At 36.9% G+C, this 14,496-nt stretch overlaps 1 protein-coding gene, 1 long non-coding RNA gene and 1 pseudogene across 6 annotated transcripts; 1 reads left to right on the top strand and 2 right to left on the bottom strand.

Annotated features, from left to right (window-relative positions):
* The first annotated feature begins 694 nt into the window (after positions 1–694).
* On the top strand, positions 695–4,501 carry LOC113318951 (annotated as a pseudogene).
* Positions 4,502–4,662: 161 nt separating this feature from the next.
* Positions 4,663–8,625, bottom strand: LOC113318950 (cysteine-rich receptor-like protein kinase 42). 2 transcript variants are annotated; one of them, XM_026567244.1, is made up of 8 exons: positions 7,887–8,625; positions 7,080–7,685; positions 6,864–6,977; positions 6,596–6,735; positions 6,299–6,509; positions 5,803–6,037; positions 5,487–5,631; positions 4,663–5,398 (listed from the first exon to the last, which is right to left on the bottom strand). In XM_026567244.1, exons 2-8 carry the CDS (start codon positions 7,681–7,683, stop codon positions 5,015–5,017), a joined length of 1,833 nt encoding a protein of 610 aa, XP_026423029.1. In that variant the 5' UTR covers positions 7,684–7,685; positions 7,887–8,625; the 3' UTR covers positions 4,663–5,014. The 2 variants fall into 2 exon arrangements, with proteins under 2 accessions (XP_026423029.1, XP_026423028.1); XM_026567243.1 differs by having other exon boundaries at positions 7,080–8,625.
* A 1,155-nt stretch (positions 8,626–9,780) lies between these two features.
* LOC113318917 lies at positions 9,781–14,279 on the bottom strand. Of its 4 annotated transcripts, none has more exons than XR_003344957.1 (12): positions 14,132–14,279; positions 12,460–12,717; positions 12,257–12,346; positions 12,053–12,152; positions 11,806–11,919; positions 11,594–11,675; positions 11,434–11,501; positions 11,172–11,231; positions 10,970–11,089; positions 10,695–10,884; positions 10,479–10,550; positions 9,781–10,356 (listed from the first exon to the last, which is right to left on the bottom strand). It is a non-coding gene; the product is annotated as an uncharacterized LOC113318917 (long non-coding RNA). The 4 variants fall into 4 exon arrangements; XR_003344956.1 differs by having other exon boundaries at positions 11,806–11,948; positions 12,473–12,717; XR_003344958.1 differs by having other exon boundaries at positions 10,479–10,595; positions 12,473–12,717.
* Between the last annotated feature and the right edge of the window lie 217 nt (positions 14,280–14,496).

Raw genomic sequence — 14,496 nt, 5'->3', positions numbered from 1 at the left:
GATGTATAAAACCACTATTTACCCCTTTGAATATCAGCCGTTCAAAATTAACGGTTGATATTAAGATCGGTAGATGGTCAGGTTTGCTATCTCGATTTACATTCATTTTTGGTAGGAATGTAAAGTCTTATAATAGGAACATATAAATAAAATATGAGCCTTAAATTCATTGTCGTTTGAGTTTGCCGGACAAAATGGTACAAATCTTATCTGACTTTGTCCATCTAAGAGTGTTCATGGATCCTCCCTCTTTAAATTTTCAACTTCTACCCAAATTCCATAGGTTGATTGAGATATAAATACATCAGCCGTTTGTTTTGTCTTCTTTCTTCTTAAACTCAACCTCATCCGATATTCTCCGAAGCAAGTCTCTCTCTCCCTTCCCGTTTCCCAGCGTATGATGACACGGTCAAGATCTAACTAACGTTGTCCAGAAGAGAAAATGTATTAACACCGTCAAATATCAGCCAACTCGAAAGAAGGTAATGTACACTCTTTGTAAAGACGATTCGACTCTCAAATTGATCACCTTGTTTCTTTGTTCTCATATTTTCTGATATCCTCCTTATTTTCTTCTCACACCAAATTCTTCCATTGACTTGTTAGTGTCTGATTACACCTACCCCACTTTTGACCGACCCCCTCTTTGAAAGCAAACAACACCAAGAGGAGGAGAAATGAAACAAGTAAAGCAAACATCCTCATCAGACAACAAGACTCTGATTTTTATCTTATTATCTCCTCCACCACCATCATCATCATTTCTTCGTTCTTTCTCATTTTTCAACCCATGGAAAACTCTAAGTGAGAATTTTCTGTAAACCCATTTAATCTCTTGTCAAAATATCATCTCTTTCTTTGTGTATAAAAAACATGTCTTCTTCTTCACTTTTTGATTTTCTATTCTTTGTTATGTTCTACTTGCTATGTTTCTATACAAACTCATCATAGTCAGATCCAAGAGCTACACCAGCAGCTCTCATTTGCACTAACCGAACAGCTACAGATCCTAACAGGCAAATATTCATTTCCAACTTCTTATCAGCTATGGATTCAGTTACACCTCAAATAGCATCTCAAACATATGCAAGAACTATTAATGGTACAGGAGACAATACAGTATATGCATTTTGTGAATCTATGAAAGACTTATCACAAAATGATTGTGATATGTGTTTTGCTCAATGTAAAACGCAGATACTTAGATGTCTCCCTTTTCAGTTGGCAACTAGAGTGGTAGAAATTATTATGATGGGTGTTATTTGAGATACGATGATTATAGTTTCTTTGGCGAAGCTATGAGTCTTGGAGATAAAACTGTTTGTGCTATAAATGATTATGGTGGTGGGAATTTGAGTGTTTACAAGGAGAATACTGTCGAATTGGTCAGGAATTTGAGTGTTGAAGCTCAAAACAACAATGGCTTTCATGTAGGGGTTCTCAAGAGAAGGAATGTTAGTGTCTATGGATTAGTGCAGTGTTGGACATTCGTGAATGAAACTTCTTGTAGAAAGTGTTTGGAAAATGCTACCGTGGCTATAACTTCATGTCTTCCTAAGGAGGAAGGAAGGGTCTTGAATGCTGGATGTTATTTGCGCTATTCGCCACAGAAGTTTTATAACAATTCAACGGCGTCCCCATCCGCAAGTGGAAGTGGAGGTAAATTCTATATATCACCTTTTTTGTAACTTCTTAATGTGTTTAGTGATGATTATATTTCGATATCTAAAGCATTAAAATTTGGTATTGAAGCAATGGTGATTGATAGTTGAGGTTACTAGTTTGAGTCCTCATGGTCAAGAAAAGGTAATGATAGTTGATCTCTGTGTGTGTTCCTTTTGTGTTTCTTTCTCCTCAACGATGGAGTTTTATCCGGCATAATGTAGGTATTGTAGTTTGTCAAACGTCACCTCCCTAGTCTCTGGAGATGAAATAATCAAGGAAAATATGAAGTGTGTTTGGGGATTTTCATTAATCTGGAATATTTGAGGTTACATTAGGTCCTTGGATCTTTTAGATTGAAAGATACTTGATAATGTAGTTGATGTGAAAATGTTGGCGTTTTTCGGTTTTATTGTACCTTGAGTTGTGTTTAGCACAACTTTTTATTTGAATTTCTCTTTCCATCAACGATCAACGTGTATTGCTTGAAAACTAATATGTCAAGCAGTCGATTATCCATTGACGTTGTAGTATTGATTTGTTAGTTGAGAGCTACAGTGTTACCAAGTTCTGATTCTTAGATTCATATAACATAATTTCTGAATCTGAACCTGATGAAAAGTAATTCTCAAATGGTGATTAGGAAGGCGTCGTTTAGCTGTTATACTAGCAGTCATTTCTTCTGTTTTGGCGTTTCTGATGATCGTTGCAGCTGGTGTTTTCTTTGGCAAGAGCAAACTTGCAAAGAGGTAGGAGAGTACTTTCATTCAAATCCACGATACACTCAAATTTTCTATGTCTTTCATGTATTTCCACAATTCTTGTCATTTATGCCGACATCTACTTTCAGAGAGAAAGCAACTTGGCGTCCTAGCAGCCACTATATATAGATCTGAACTCAACTTCAAATACGAGACACTTGAACGAGCCACAAATTACTTTAACAGCTCTAATAAACTTGGTCAGGGAGGATCCGGTTCAGTGTTTAGAGTAAGTTCTACTTACCCAGTCTGTCACTCATAGGGACTGTTCTATTTCTTGGTTATCAGTAGAGTCTCAACTGGATGGCTTTCTTTCCATTGTGAATAGGGAACATTGCCAGATGGGAAGGTTGTTGCTGTAAAGAGGTTATTCTTTAACACGAGGCAATGGGTGGATCAGTTCTTTAATGAAGTTAATTTGATCAGCGAGGTCCATCACAAAAACCTTGTTAAGCTGCTGGGCTGCAGCATAACTGGCCCCGAAAGCCTTCTTGTTTATGAATACGTTCCAAACAAAAGTCTCCAGGAACACATTTTTGGTAAAAGATATCCTCTATGTTAAAGCCTTTTGTGAATCCATTTTCTCATCAAATAATTTTTTTCTTTGTATGATCATTTGGTTAGAAATTCTACCTTTGATGCAGATAGACATAACAGTCGGCCGCTAAGCTGGGAGGAAAGATACAATGTTATTGTGGGAACAGCGCAGGGTCTAGCTTATCTACATGAAGAGTCAACTTTGAGGATTATACACAGAGACATTAAGTTGAGCAATGTATTGCTAGATGACAATTTTGTGGCAAAAATTGCTGATTTTGGGCTTGCTAGACTTTTCCCAGAAGATAAGACTCACGTCAGCACTGTCATAGCAGGAACATTGTGAGTTCAGGCTTCATTTCATTTATGTGCTATTTAGATTATTGTCTCTGCCTGTTTTAGCTAGGCCCGTGTGGAAGATATCCGCACTACTTAGGAAATTTCAGATCATTGTGAGAGTGAAGTTTCCATGTTGAGTTCATTCTCACCTCTTCACCAAAATTGACCCGTCATACTTCATTTGGATTCAGTGTTCCAAATGCTTACATGTTTTATGAGTAATTTCACACTTGGCAGAGGTTACATGGCTCCTGAGTATGTTGTCTGCGGGAAGTTAACTGAGAAAGCAGATGTTTATAGTTTTGGTGTGCTTGTTATCGAAGTTGTCTGCGGGAGGAGAAGCAATTCGTTCTCTGAAGATTCGTATTCCATTTTACAGATGGTAATGAGTTACTTTCTTGCTATAGACATTGCACTTTTATCATTTGAAAGCTAAAAATCAGCTTGTAAACTTGTCTGACAACTTTCTTGTGTTCAGGTTTGGAACAATTATGGTACAGGGATATTACGCGACGAAGTTGATTCAGCTCTGGATGGTAGGTTTCTAGCTGATCAGGCTTCTAGGGTACTCCAAATAGGGCTTCTCTGTACACAAGCCTCTGCAGAATTGCGTCCAGTAATGTCAATGGTGGTGAAAATGCTCACTGAAAACTATGACATACCTCAGCCAACACAGCCACCATTTCTCAGTTCTAGTAGCTTACCAAAGTCATTCACTTCAAATGAGACTTGCAAATCCCAGGCCAATTCCTACACTGGATCTTCTGGGAATGACACAGCTTAGTTGAAGCCAGATGACCTGCTCTAAAACATCTTCAACTTTTTTGTTACCTAATCCATAGACTTATAATGCATACTCATCAAGTCACTAGGTTGGTTTTTGGTTGACTCGGGATTCTGGTCATTATCCATGCAATATTTATTCAATTCCCGAGCTTTCCTGATCTTGATGGGTTTCATTATGTGGAAGTATGTCAACAATGTTGAAGCTTCAACGAGAAATCCTTTTAAAGCTCAGCATGTGCTGATGGAGAAATTGCAAATAGCACAAGTCATGCGAGGACGGGAGTGATATTATTACTAGGCTGGTTGTGCATTTATTGTATGTAGTTGAGTTTGATGAACAGTACATATTATACAACAAAGGCCATTTGGTCCTTACTGAAATGAATCTGATAGATTAGCATTAACATAGTTATGAATTGACAGTCTTATTGAAACAATGGTTTGCTTAAAATACCACCACTAATCTAGTTTACAACGAATCAGTCTCTGATCAGCAAGAATCAGTTCATTTACCTACCCCAAACACATTTCCATATATATTGAACAATGGAGAACATAAATGGGGACACATGACATTCAGTTAACTTAGTTGACTATTGATATTCAAAGAAGCATTACAGTATATATCTACAATAAAGGGAGACATGAATCCAATGTCACAATGTGGTGTACAGAATGTCAACCACATTTTTCTCTTTTGAAATTGTAAGTTTGCCTAGCAGTCTCTATCTGTCATCTTTTCTAATTTCTACGCCCAGATTCTAATATTATGCAATCTTACAATATCGATCCAAGGATGAGCGTACAATTACATGTCTCAAGGATTTGCAACCCATCTCTCAAACCTCAAAAATGAATTACTAAAACAGGAAGGCGAAAAATGGATAGGAAAGATTTCTGCGATTCTCTTTATATTATTGGTTGCTCAACTAAATCTTTCTCCATTGCGAAGTAGATGTTCCCATTGATGCAGGATCATGAAGGGCAAATGCACTTGATGAGCTAGAAGATTTGAAGGATGTTGAATTAGTAAGAGTAGAAGACTTACTAGACATACCAAAGGAAATAGGAGAGGCATCTGGATCCATCACACTAGCGTTTAAAAATGGAGGTTGTTTCGGCAGAGGAACAGGAAAGTCTTTATCAGTAAGCATTTTAACCACATCAGACATGGATGGTCTTAACGCAACAGAAGCTTGTGTACATAATAGGCCAACTTGAAGTACGTCGGATGCTTCTTTTTCAGGAAAATTACCTTCAAGGGAAGGGTCTACCGAATTGGTCAATGTGTTGCCCTTGTAATGTTTGTAAACCTAACATTTGTAAATGAACAAAAAGTACAAGTTAGGATTGCTTCGAATCCTCATCCGAACTTCATGAGGAAGAGAGATATAGGCTTACTTTCTGTAAGATGGAACCCGACTCCTGCATGAAAACATTGTTCTTCTTTCCACATATAATCTCAAGAACCAGAACACCGAAACTATATACGTCTGCTTTCTCTGTTAGTTGTCCTCGAACAAGATACTCAGGAGCCATGTAACCACTGCAACCAAAGCAAGTTACAATTAACAAAAACTAAGCAAAAGTTGCCCACGGTGAATGAATTGTTATTATACATCGAACCACAAGAAAAAATGACCAGGTTACGTAAAGACAACTCGCGAGACTAGTGAAGTCAACATGACAGACAAACTAAATGAATAAACTCCCTTACAGTGTTCCAGCGATTCCTGTACTGAGATGTGTTTTGTCGGCTGCGAAGCATCGAGCAAGTCCGAAGTCTGCTATCTTTGCTGTTAAATTCTCATCGAGGAGAATGTTGCTGCATTTGATATCCCTGTGTATTATCCTAGTTTGAGTACCTCCGTGAAGATATGCTAACCCCTCGGCAGTACCGACGACAATATCAAACCGCTGCTGCCATGTTAAAGTTTGGGTTGCGTTCTTATCTGAATACAAGGATCCATTTCTTTAAAGGTGAAAGTATGAGAGGAATATAGTACAGAGGCGTATAGATGTTTTGCACAAATATTCACATACTTTCAGCTAACATGAAAAGATCGCATCAAATGCAAGAGTGAACATCTAATTTGATTATCAGAAATGTGCCAGTCTACCAAATTTCCTCCATTGATTTGATGTCAAAAAACTGGGTGGAGAAGGAATGTAAACCTGGAGATAATGAAATGTGCATTCAATTAATGACTTACCAAAAATGACTTGATCAAGACTTTTGTTTGCTACATATTCATAGACCAGAAGACTTTCAGGTCCTTCAATACTACATCCCAATAGCTGTACAAGGTTCTTGTGTCTAATTCCGCTTATCAAGTTGACCTCATTGAAAAACTCATCAACCCATTGTCTAGTATTAAAAAACAATCTCTTCACAGCAACAATCCTCCCATCCGGCAGAGTCCCCTGATTCACAAATATGCTATAAATTCTTAGAAGATGAAGAAGATGAAATAGAGAAAACAAAAGTGGCAACAGTAATGCTCAAGTACCCTGAACACTGAACCAGCTCCACCTTGTCCTAATTTCCTCGATGGATCGAAAAACTCTGTTGCCTTTTCAAGTGTTTCATATTTGAAATTCAGATTAGACTTGCTAACAGCAGATGAAAGCCGCCCGAGATTATTACGTTCTATAACATGACAAAGGAACATCGGTCTTATCAGAACAAGGAAAAAGAACATTTGTGAATGGAAGCAACTAGAAAACCAATTTTATCATAGGAATGAAGTAAGAATGTTGCTGCATTAGGAAATCTACCTATTCTCAAAACCTCTAGTCTTTTGTAGCCTAGACAAGCACCAAATAGACATAGCAAAGAAAAGGCTGAAGCTGCTAACGCAATCGCAACGGTAACTCCTATATGTGAGAACCCTGGAAAGATAAAAATAAGCTAAAAAAACAACCTTGTGGAAGGACATGACGTTACCATTTCTGACATTATCAAGAAGAACAACATAAAACCGTAAAAATTACCTGTATCGTTCATATTTTCAGCGACGGTGCTGTAAAACTTAGTTGTTGAGTACCTCAAATAACACCCAGCATTCAAACTTCTCCCTTCAATGCTGGGCGTACAATTTCTAATTTCATGCGCGGCTTCATCTAAACATTCTTTACACTTATGACTCGACAAGGGTTTCCAACACTGTGCCATTGAGTACACGGTTGCAAGACCACTTTTAATATCAGAAACACCAAACCCGTCGTTCTCAATTGCAATTCTGGTTACATTATGAATAAGTTGAATAACGCTTTGCGTAAACTCCAGTTTTGAGTAGTCTTGTTTCACTATACTCGCAAATGGTTTCCCGCAAACAGCCTTATCATGCTTCTTGTCCACAGCTTCTCCAAAGAAACTATAATTATCATAACGTAAGAAACAACCATCTAAATAAACTCGTCCTGATACTGAAGGTATACAACGGGGTAGCCTTGTTCGACTCTCAGCAAAACAAAGAAGACATTCAGTATTTGAAAGATCTTTCATACAATTGGCTAATGCATATATGGGTGGATTGTTTCCTTGATGATATGAACCCCAGTTCTGATTAGTTACTTGTCCTAATAATCCTTCCATTACTGCAGTAAAAGTTGTTATCAATGTATTGGTTAATGCTGGTGGATACTTTGCTGTACTACAATTTAAACTAGCTTCTTGAATTCTTGAGTCTGAGTATGATATAGAGATGAAAAATGAGAATAATATGAATATGATGATGAGAAGAAACTGGCGGGTATTTGATGATGAGGCTAAATTAGACATATTGATGAATTTAATACCTGTGTTGGGGACTTTTTTCCTCCGAAACCAATTTCTTCTTCTTGATCTTGATTGAATATGTTTTCCAAACCCAAACCCAAATTCTTCTTCTGCTTCTCTGTTGATTTCAATGAAGAGAAATTAAGAATGGAGTAATCGAAGGATATTGTCGGTTGAATTTCCTCCTAATATTCTTCTTTAACCCATTTCTCTCTTATTTTCTTTTCAACCTTTTTGTGCTTGTTTGTTTGAATCGGGTAATAATGGGAGTTGTTGATGGGATGATCTTTCTTCCTTTCTTTTTCTCTTTCTCTTTCTCTCATGCATGGAAAGAGAGAAAAAGAAAGAAATTAAGAAAAAATCTAGTAATTTAAAAACATGATTTTCTAAGAAATGAAATGTGATGCATAAATCTATTAAAATGTTTATATTGGTGGCTAAGTGTTTTTTTTCCTTCTTTATGTTTGTTTGAAAAGGTAGCTAGTTTGTTTATTTAGAATAATACTTATTAGTATTAATTTAGAAAAATAGATTTGACGTTTGACAATGGGGTGCACCAACCAACTCAACTCAGCCAACAAAAAAGAAGGTTGAGAGAAAGATGTCCTCACTGCACTTGCAAACAGAACAACCAGAAGAAAATGAAACAAAGGAGATGTTTCTACAGAAATGTTTGACTGAATTTGAAACCCTCTATACAGTATGATTTTTAGTTTATCAGGTTTTCTCAAGTAGATGATGTTGAAAACTCAAAATCTAACCCATGGGGATGGGGTTAGAGTGTTAGACTGGAGCAAAAGTTGTATACATCTGTTAATCTAATTGGATTATCTAATTAATTTTTCTTTGTCATTTTTTCATGGTGTTAATCATTCCAATCCTTCGTTTTTCCTCTGTCCTTTTTTAAATAAGAGGTTGGTGGAAAAGAAAGACAGATCGGCATTTTAGTTTGTGGAAATTAAATACCCAGATTTTGACCAGAACATTGGTTTGGGACCTATTCTTCCAGAATTAAAGGTCTTTTGGTCAACCGTGAATGACCATGCTTGACCTGACGACCGCCCATTCAAATGCCCTTTTACTCCTTCCTTCCATATAGCTGCCGGTATTAATCGCCAAATATAAATTCCCAATTCTGAAAAACCTTTCACGCACAACACTTGGCAACATCCATCACTGTGTTAGGAAAATCCCATGCCCAGTTTTCCTTGGGCATCTACAACATCCAAACTTTATGTGCATGCTTGCGATGAAGTAGCATGTGATCATTGGAAACATATTCAATGACACATCTACCAGGCAGGCGAAATCCTTTCACCTACAACATATTCAAGGTGTCCAACAGCTATCCAAAAGAATTTTTTTTTTTAACTCTAGGTAGTATTTTTCTGTAATGATGATGATTCACTTTGAGTACATATATAGTCACTTAGCTTCCACCCGATTCACATAGCTTCCACCTTCTGCAGTCAGAACCACCATCATCTACTAGGAGTTATTATTATTATTATGCTTATCCACTTAAATTTCTTTGATGGCTTTGTGAATTCTGACTACGAAAATGTATGATGCACCAGCACCATGGAAGTACTAAAATAATAAGGATATCGGAGATAGAACTGAGTTTACTCACCGATAGGACAAACGCTGTATATGTTAGAAGCAAATATTCGATAATAGCAACAATGTGAACAACCCAATTTGGATTTGCATTTTCTGCTTAAAAAAACTATATATGAACGTTGAACTTTGTCTTGAATGTCTTTTGAAATTGCGATCTGAGAGAAAAACCAAAGCATAAACATATGGAAAAACCTGCACCAATTTACAATGAAACGAAACATTTGGCGCAGGGTAGATAGACATGTGGTTTTTCCCCAAACTTCTGTAACATTTATTTTGTTCCTTGCGATCTAAAATGAAACACACCTTGCCAACTTCTTAGGTGGATAAACTTATTAGTCAAATTGAGCACTAATTTGGTTAAAATTGCAAAACTAAAACTGTGAATATGTTCTAATCTCAACCCATAAAGAAATATAGAAATGTTGAGATAGTCATATACCCGTTTACAAGTTTCCACACGCAATCTGAGAACTGTCTATGGTCTTACCCTTTAACGCATCCACAAAGAAAAAATACCAGCCACATACTCTCTATATGCCACATAAAAGTATTCTAATCACCATCAGAATAGTTTGCACAATCTATAACACATTCAGTGCTACAGGAATCATTTCCAATAAAACATGAGCACCTCTTGTTCATACATCTAGAACTAGCAGAGCAATTGCATTTGCACTTCCTCTTCTTCTTCTTGAACTGTCTATTCCTTGCCAGTACGCTTCTCTTTCTTTCCAACCAGATATCCTCCTCAGAATCTGATTCATTTTCAGGGAAGACTGCAGGACTTCTAATAATAGGTTCAAAAGACGCCCTTCTAGTTCTCTTTTTCTTCTTCGCTCTTTCTAATTCAAGCTCTGTTGTCAACTGTACAAGGAAGAGAATCGGTGTTAGAATTTAAGGCACTACGTGCAAATATATAACGATCTTGACTTCTATTGGCCTTTAGCCTTGGAGGAAAATTGGAACTGAATGATTGAGCACCACACCTTGCTGTTATCCGCTTCAAGCGAAGCAACTTTATCCTGCAACTGCTTCAACTGTTGCTTCTCTGAAACAACCTGACAGAAATGAAAGGCAACGGGATGAAAAGAACACATGCGTTTCTATCACCCGAAACTTAATCAAGCATGATTCATTTTTTCTCTGGCAGAGGTACAAGTTATGTAACAGATGTAGGTTGTTGCATGTTGATGGATACATACCACATTCACTTCAGCAGTGTTTTTCACTTTCTTTGCATTACTCGCGAATGAGAGTGTGCTTCGTGATTGTTCCAAATGACTCGAGGCAGGACTTATGGTACATATAATAGCAGATCGTGAATTCCCCCCGAGAGAAGGTTTCAACAATCGTGTAAGATTTGAATCTCGGTATTTTACACGATCTCCAACACTGTATAACCCAGATAAAAACTAAGTATTTGTGTATGTCAGAACGGAAACACATTCAGAGGAATCAAAGTTGTTTTCATTTAAACCTGAGTGCTCTTATCGCTGACTTTAAAGCCAAAAGGCTTCTGTTGACCCCTTTCTATCTGTCTTACACCGCGTGTTTCTGCTTGTTCTGCAAACTCACTTCCTGCGAGGTCCACAAGATTCTGCAAGCATAGCCAGTAACCCTATTAGCATTTATAAACTCCAACCCGCACATTCATACAAGGAAAAAGAAGTGTAACACACCAGACTTGCTACGAATGACTCTGCATGGGTGGAATTCTCATGGCTTCGACTCTCTATGGTCTGAAAGAAATAGGTTCGATTAGCCTCATCAGAATCACTTAAAAGTCAACATACATTGTTCGCTGATGATTAACAAAAAAAAATCACATGCTCTATCTCTCATTCACTAATGATATTGCATGGAATGAAGATGGCAAATTCAATCAATATTCAGACTTGTCGACAATCCACAAAAATCAATGAACTAAAGAATCAGACTCACCAGCTTTACAATCTGATGCGACCTTGAGCTCTGGCAATTTAGCACAGTTTCTCCGACTTTCCTATGAGCTGCAAACAAAAATCCTGGTAAATACCATGACGTTGAACATCCAAATTTAAAACAGCACCACCTTACAAGTGAACCAGCTGATATTGCATACCTTCGCATTGACCTATTAAACTCCTCAACTCATTGCAATCCTTCGCTACTCTTTCAACTAGATCTCGAACACTTGTCCCTTTCTGCAATCAGATAACAGCATACAGAACAAATCCAAATATCCAATACGTCAAAAAGTTTTTTTTTTTAAAAAAGGCAAAAAATGAATCAAATGGAGCCTTAAAACTTCGTAAAATGATGGCAAGCACATACCTCCGGATGGTCCTGAAGTATAAGGTTGGTAGAACCTGGATTGAACAAATCACTGACCTTCTCGTTATAAATCTCCAAGCCAGAAATCTTTAGTACAAAATATCTTTCCGGGGACTGCACATATCACAAATATGTGATGACGCCTTCAGATACAAAATCATAACCAAAAACTGAAGTTAATCGGTAAAAACTGTTTGAATAATATCGGAATGCTTCTTCCAGCAAAACAAAGTACTAATAAATTTACTTTTCTAATGTGATCTTCTGTATCATTGACAGCCTTTCAGTAATTCCCTTCACTGTGTATGTCTTGCCACTACATGTTTGTCCATATGCAAATATTGTTGCTGCGGGAAGAAACAGATTGAAAGTTAAGGCATCCATACATGTGCAAACTATTGAATCACTAAACAAGTAGGGGCAATTCTGTGAATAGAAGAACATCTCTCACCATTAACTCCAGCAAGAGGAGATAACGCAACATCCTTGGCTCCCTCCTCATAAACCCTCTGATTTGAACAATGCATATCAAATGCTCGATCTGGCATTCATACAAAAAAAGCAAACCCAAATATCAGCATTCAGAATTCCGGAAAAAAAATTATAATCTGATTTCATTACTTTACACAGTATAACAAGTATTCTTTATTCTACATTTAGGTAATACCAAAGGTGTAAGGCTCCATAGACCGTTTATTTTTCAATTGCTTCTGCAAAATGGTATGCTCATCAGAACAGTGCCATGCAATCTCTTCATTTTCTCCTTGTTCTTTTCTGGTCAAAGGTCTCATTCGTACCGTGACAAATATGTTCTCCTTACGAGCTTTTGGCCTCGCATGGGTTTGAACTTCCTTTGATGCGTCTTTCATAGCAGTCCTGACCATTGTCCAACAACAACAATACCACAACAAGCTGCAATCACAAAATTGGGTCAGATATCTTTCTCTATCTATACAAGTAGGGTGCACGTGCGTTGCACGTCTGCAGCATATAAGCATTGATATTGTGTGCCAAATCTGAGTACAACACCAGCTTTCACGCAACAAATTCAATCAAGAACGCAGTTATTAAGACAGGAATCAAGAAATGAAAATATAAAATTTACAAAAATTCCAAGGAAAATTTCACCAAAGGTTGTGGACCAGTATAGTAGTGACCTAGAGTTGGCAAATGGGCGGGCCGGGGCTGGCTTGTTACGGGTCACACGGGTAAAGCTTGCGGGCTTGCAGGTTAGCTTGTATAACTAATATCAAAATAACTGAACATACTACATTAATTCATAGGCACTCTGTAGGATTGCCTAGGTTCTGATTACAAACTGATTACAAAAAAAAAAAAAAAAAAAAAAAGGATCATGGCATGGACTAGATGTTAGTGGATACTAACACATTTGAAGTATTAAACATAATGACCAACCACACTAATGGAACAATTCATCAAATTAACTCATAGGTGTCCAGGTTCTGATTACAAACTGATTACAAAAAAAAAATCATGACATAGGCTAGATGTTAGTGGATACTTGCACATTTGAAGTACTGAAAATATTGACCAACAACACTAATGGAACAATTCATCAAATAGCTCGGCTGTTTCTCACTTCAAAATGCGCGCCAAAACGCGCCAAAATGATGAAAGTCTTCACAAGTAGTAAATTAAAGACAAGAGAAGCTCTAGATGGATCACGAAAATGAGATCCTTGTTCAGGGAATCCTAATAATGGAGCACGGGTATTGCCAGCTTATATTCTGATGGAACTAGTTCATTTCAAGATAAAAATTGGAACCATAATGAAACTATGAAAGCACGACAACATTATTATCTATCTTATAAGAACACTAATCCGTAAATGTACTATATAATTCACAACCTAGGTCACTTATGCCTCAATTAGTTCAAATCACATTTTCAACTATACATATTTCTATCTCTACAATGAAACTGGTCAACACAGATATACACATCAGCCAAATCTACTATGCACACATACTAATACCCGAATCAGATAATGTAACAGTGCCTAAAAAAATCAATCATGAACAAATTCATCAAAAATCCACTAGCCAAATCCATCAATCATGAACAAATCAATCTACTAGCCAAATCCACCATATCCTCAGATTCATCAAAAATCCCCAAGACACATCGGATTTCACTGAATCTAACACAAATCAAAGCCTAAGGCTAATCTCTCAGACTAATCGATCAAAGATTATCCACATACAAAAAAAGAGGCAAAATCAAAATTTTAGAAACACCTAAACCGATAGACAAAACTTGGGGACAATATATATCAATAAAGAATTAAACAGAAATGTTTTATTACCTGAAACGTTAACTCAAGTTGTATACAAATTAGACAACTAGCCAAGTAAACTGAGAAGATTGAAATGGGGAAAATATGGGAACGAAACCTCCTTCTGTATTTCTTATTTCTTACTTCTTACTTGTTTCTGTTCGTACATTCCGATGGGTATAACATAAAGCTGACACGTTAAATGGTGATATAACCCACGTTTTTCTATTGGCCTAGAAAGAATTTTTTTAATATTGAAATTATGGTGAGGACACTTGACGTAACTCCATTGGTTGTAATAATTAAAATTTGATTACAATTTGGATAAATACTTAACTGTTTGTTAGTAATGGTGTTAAAAAAAGTAGGTAAACAATACTTATGTTAGAATTTAA

This window comes from Papaver somniferum, chromosome 10 (genome assembly GCF_003573695.1).
Source record: "Papaver somniferum cultivar HN1 chromosome 10, ASM357369v1, whole genome shotgun sequence".
NCBI lineage: Eukaryota > Viridiplantae > Streptophyta > Magnoliopsida > Ranunculales > Papaveraceae > Papaver > Papaver somniferum.
This window is presented reverse-complemented; position numbering and strand designations above follow the sequence as displayed.

What these genes read in the sequence shown, in the direction of transcription:
- LOC113318950 (XM_026567243.1), bottom strand. Translation starts at nt 7,869, where the DNA reads ATGTCTAATTTAGCCTCATCATCAAATACCCGCCAGTTTCTTCTCATC. An exon ending in TCTTGATCAAGTCATTTTTG is followed by an intron (nt 6,038 to 6,298) that starts GTAAGTCATTAA and finishes CCTTGTATTCAG; the next exon opens with ATAAGAACGCAACCCAAACT. An exon ending in ACAGGAATCGCTGGAACACT is followed by an intron (nt 5,632 to 5,802) that starts GTAAGGGAGTTT and finishes CTTTGGTTGCAG; the next exon opens with TGGTTACATGGCTCCTGAGT.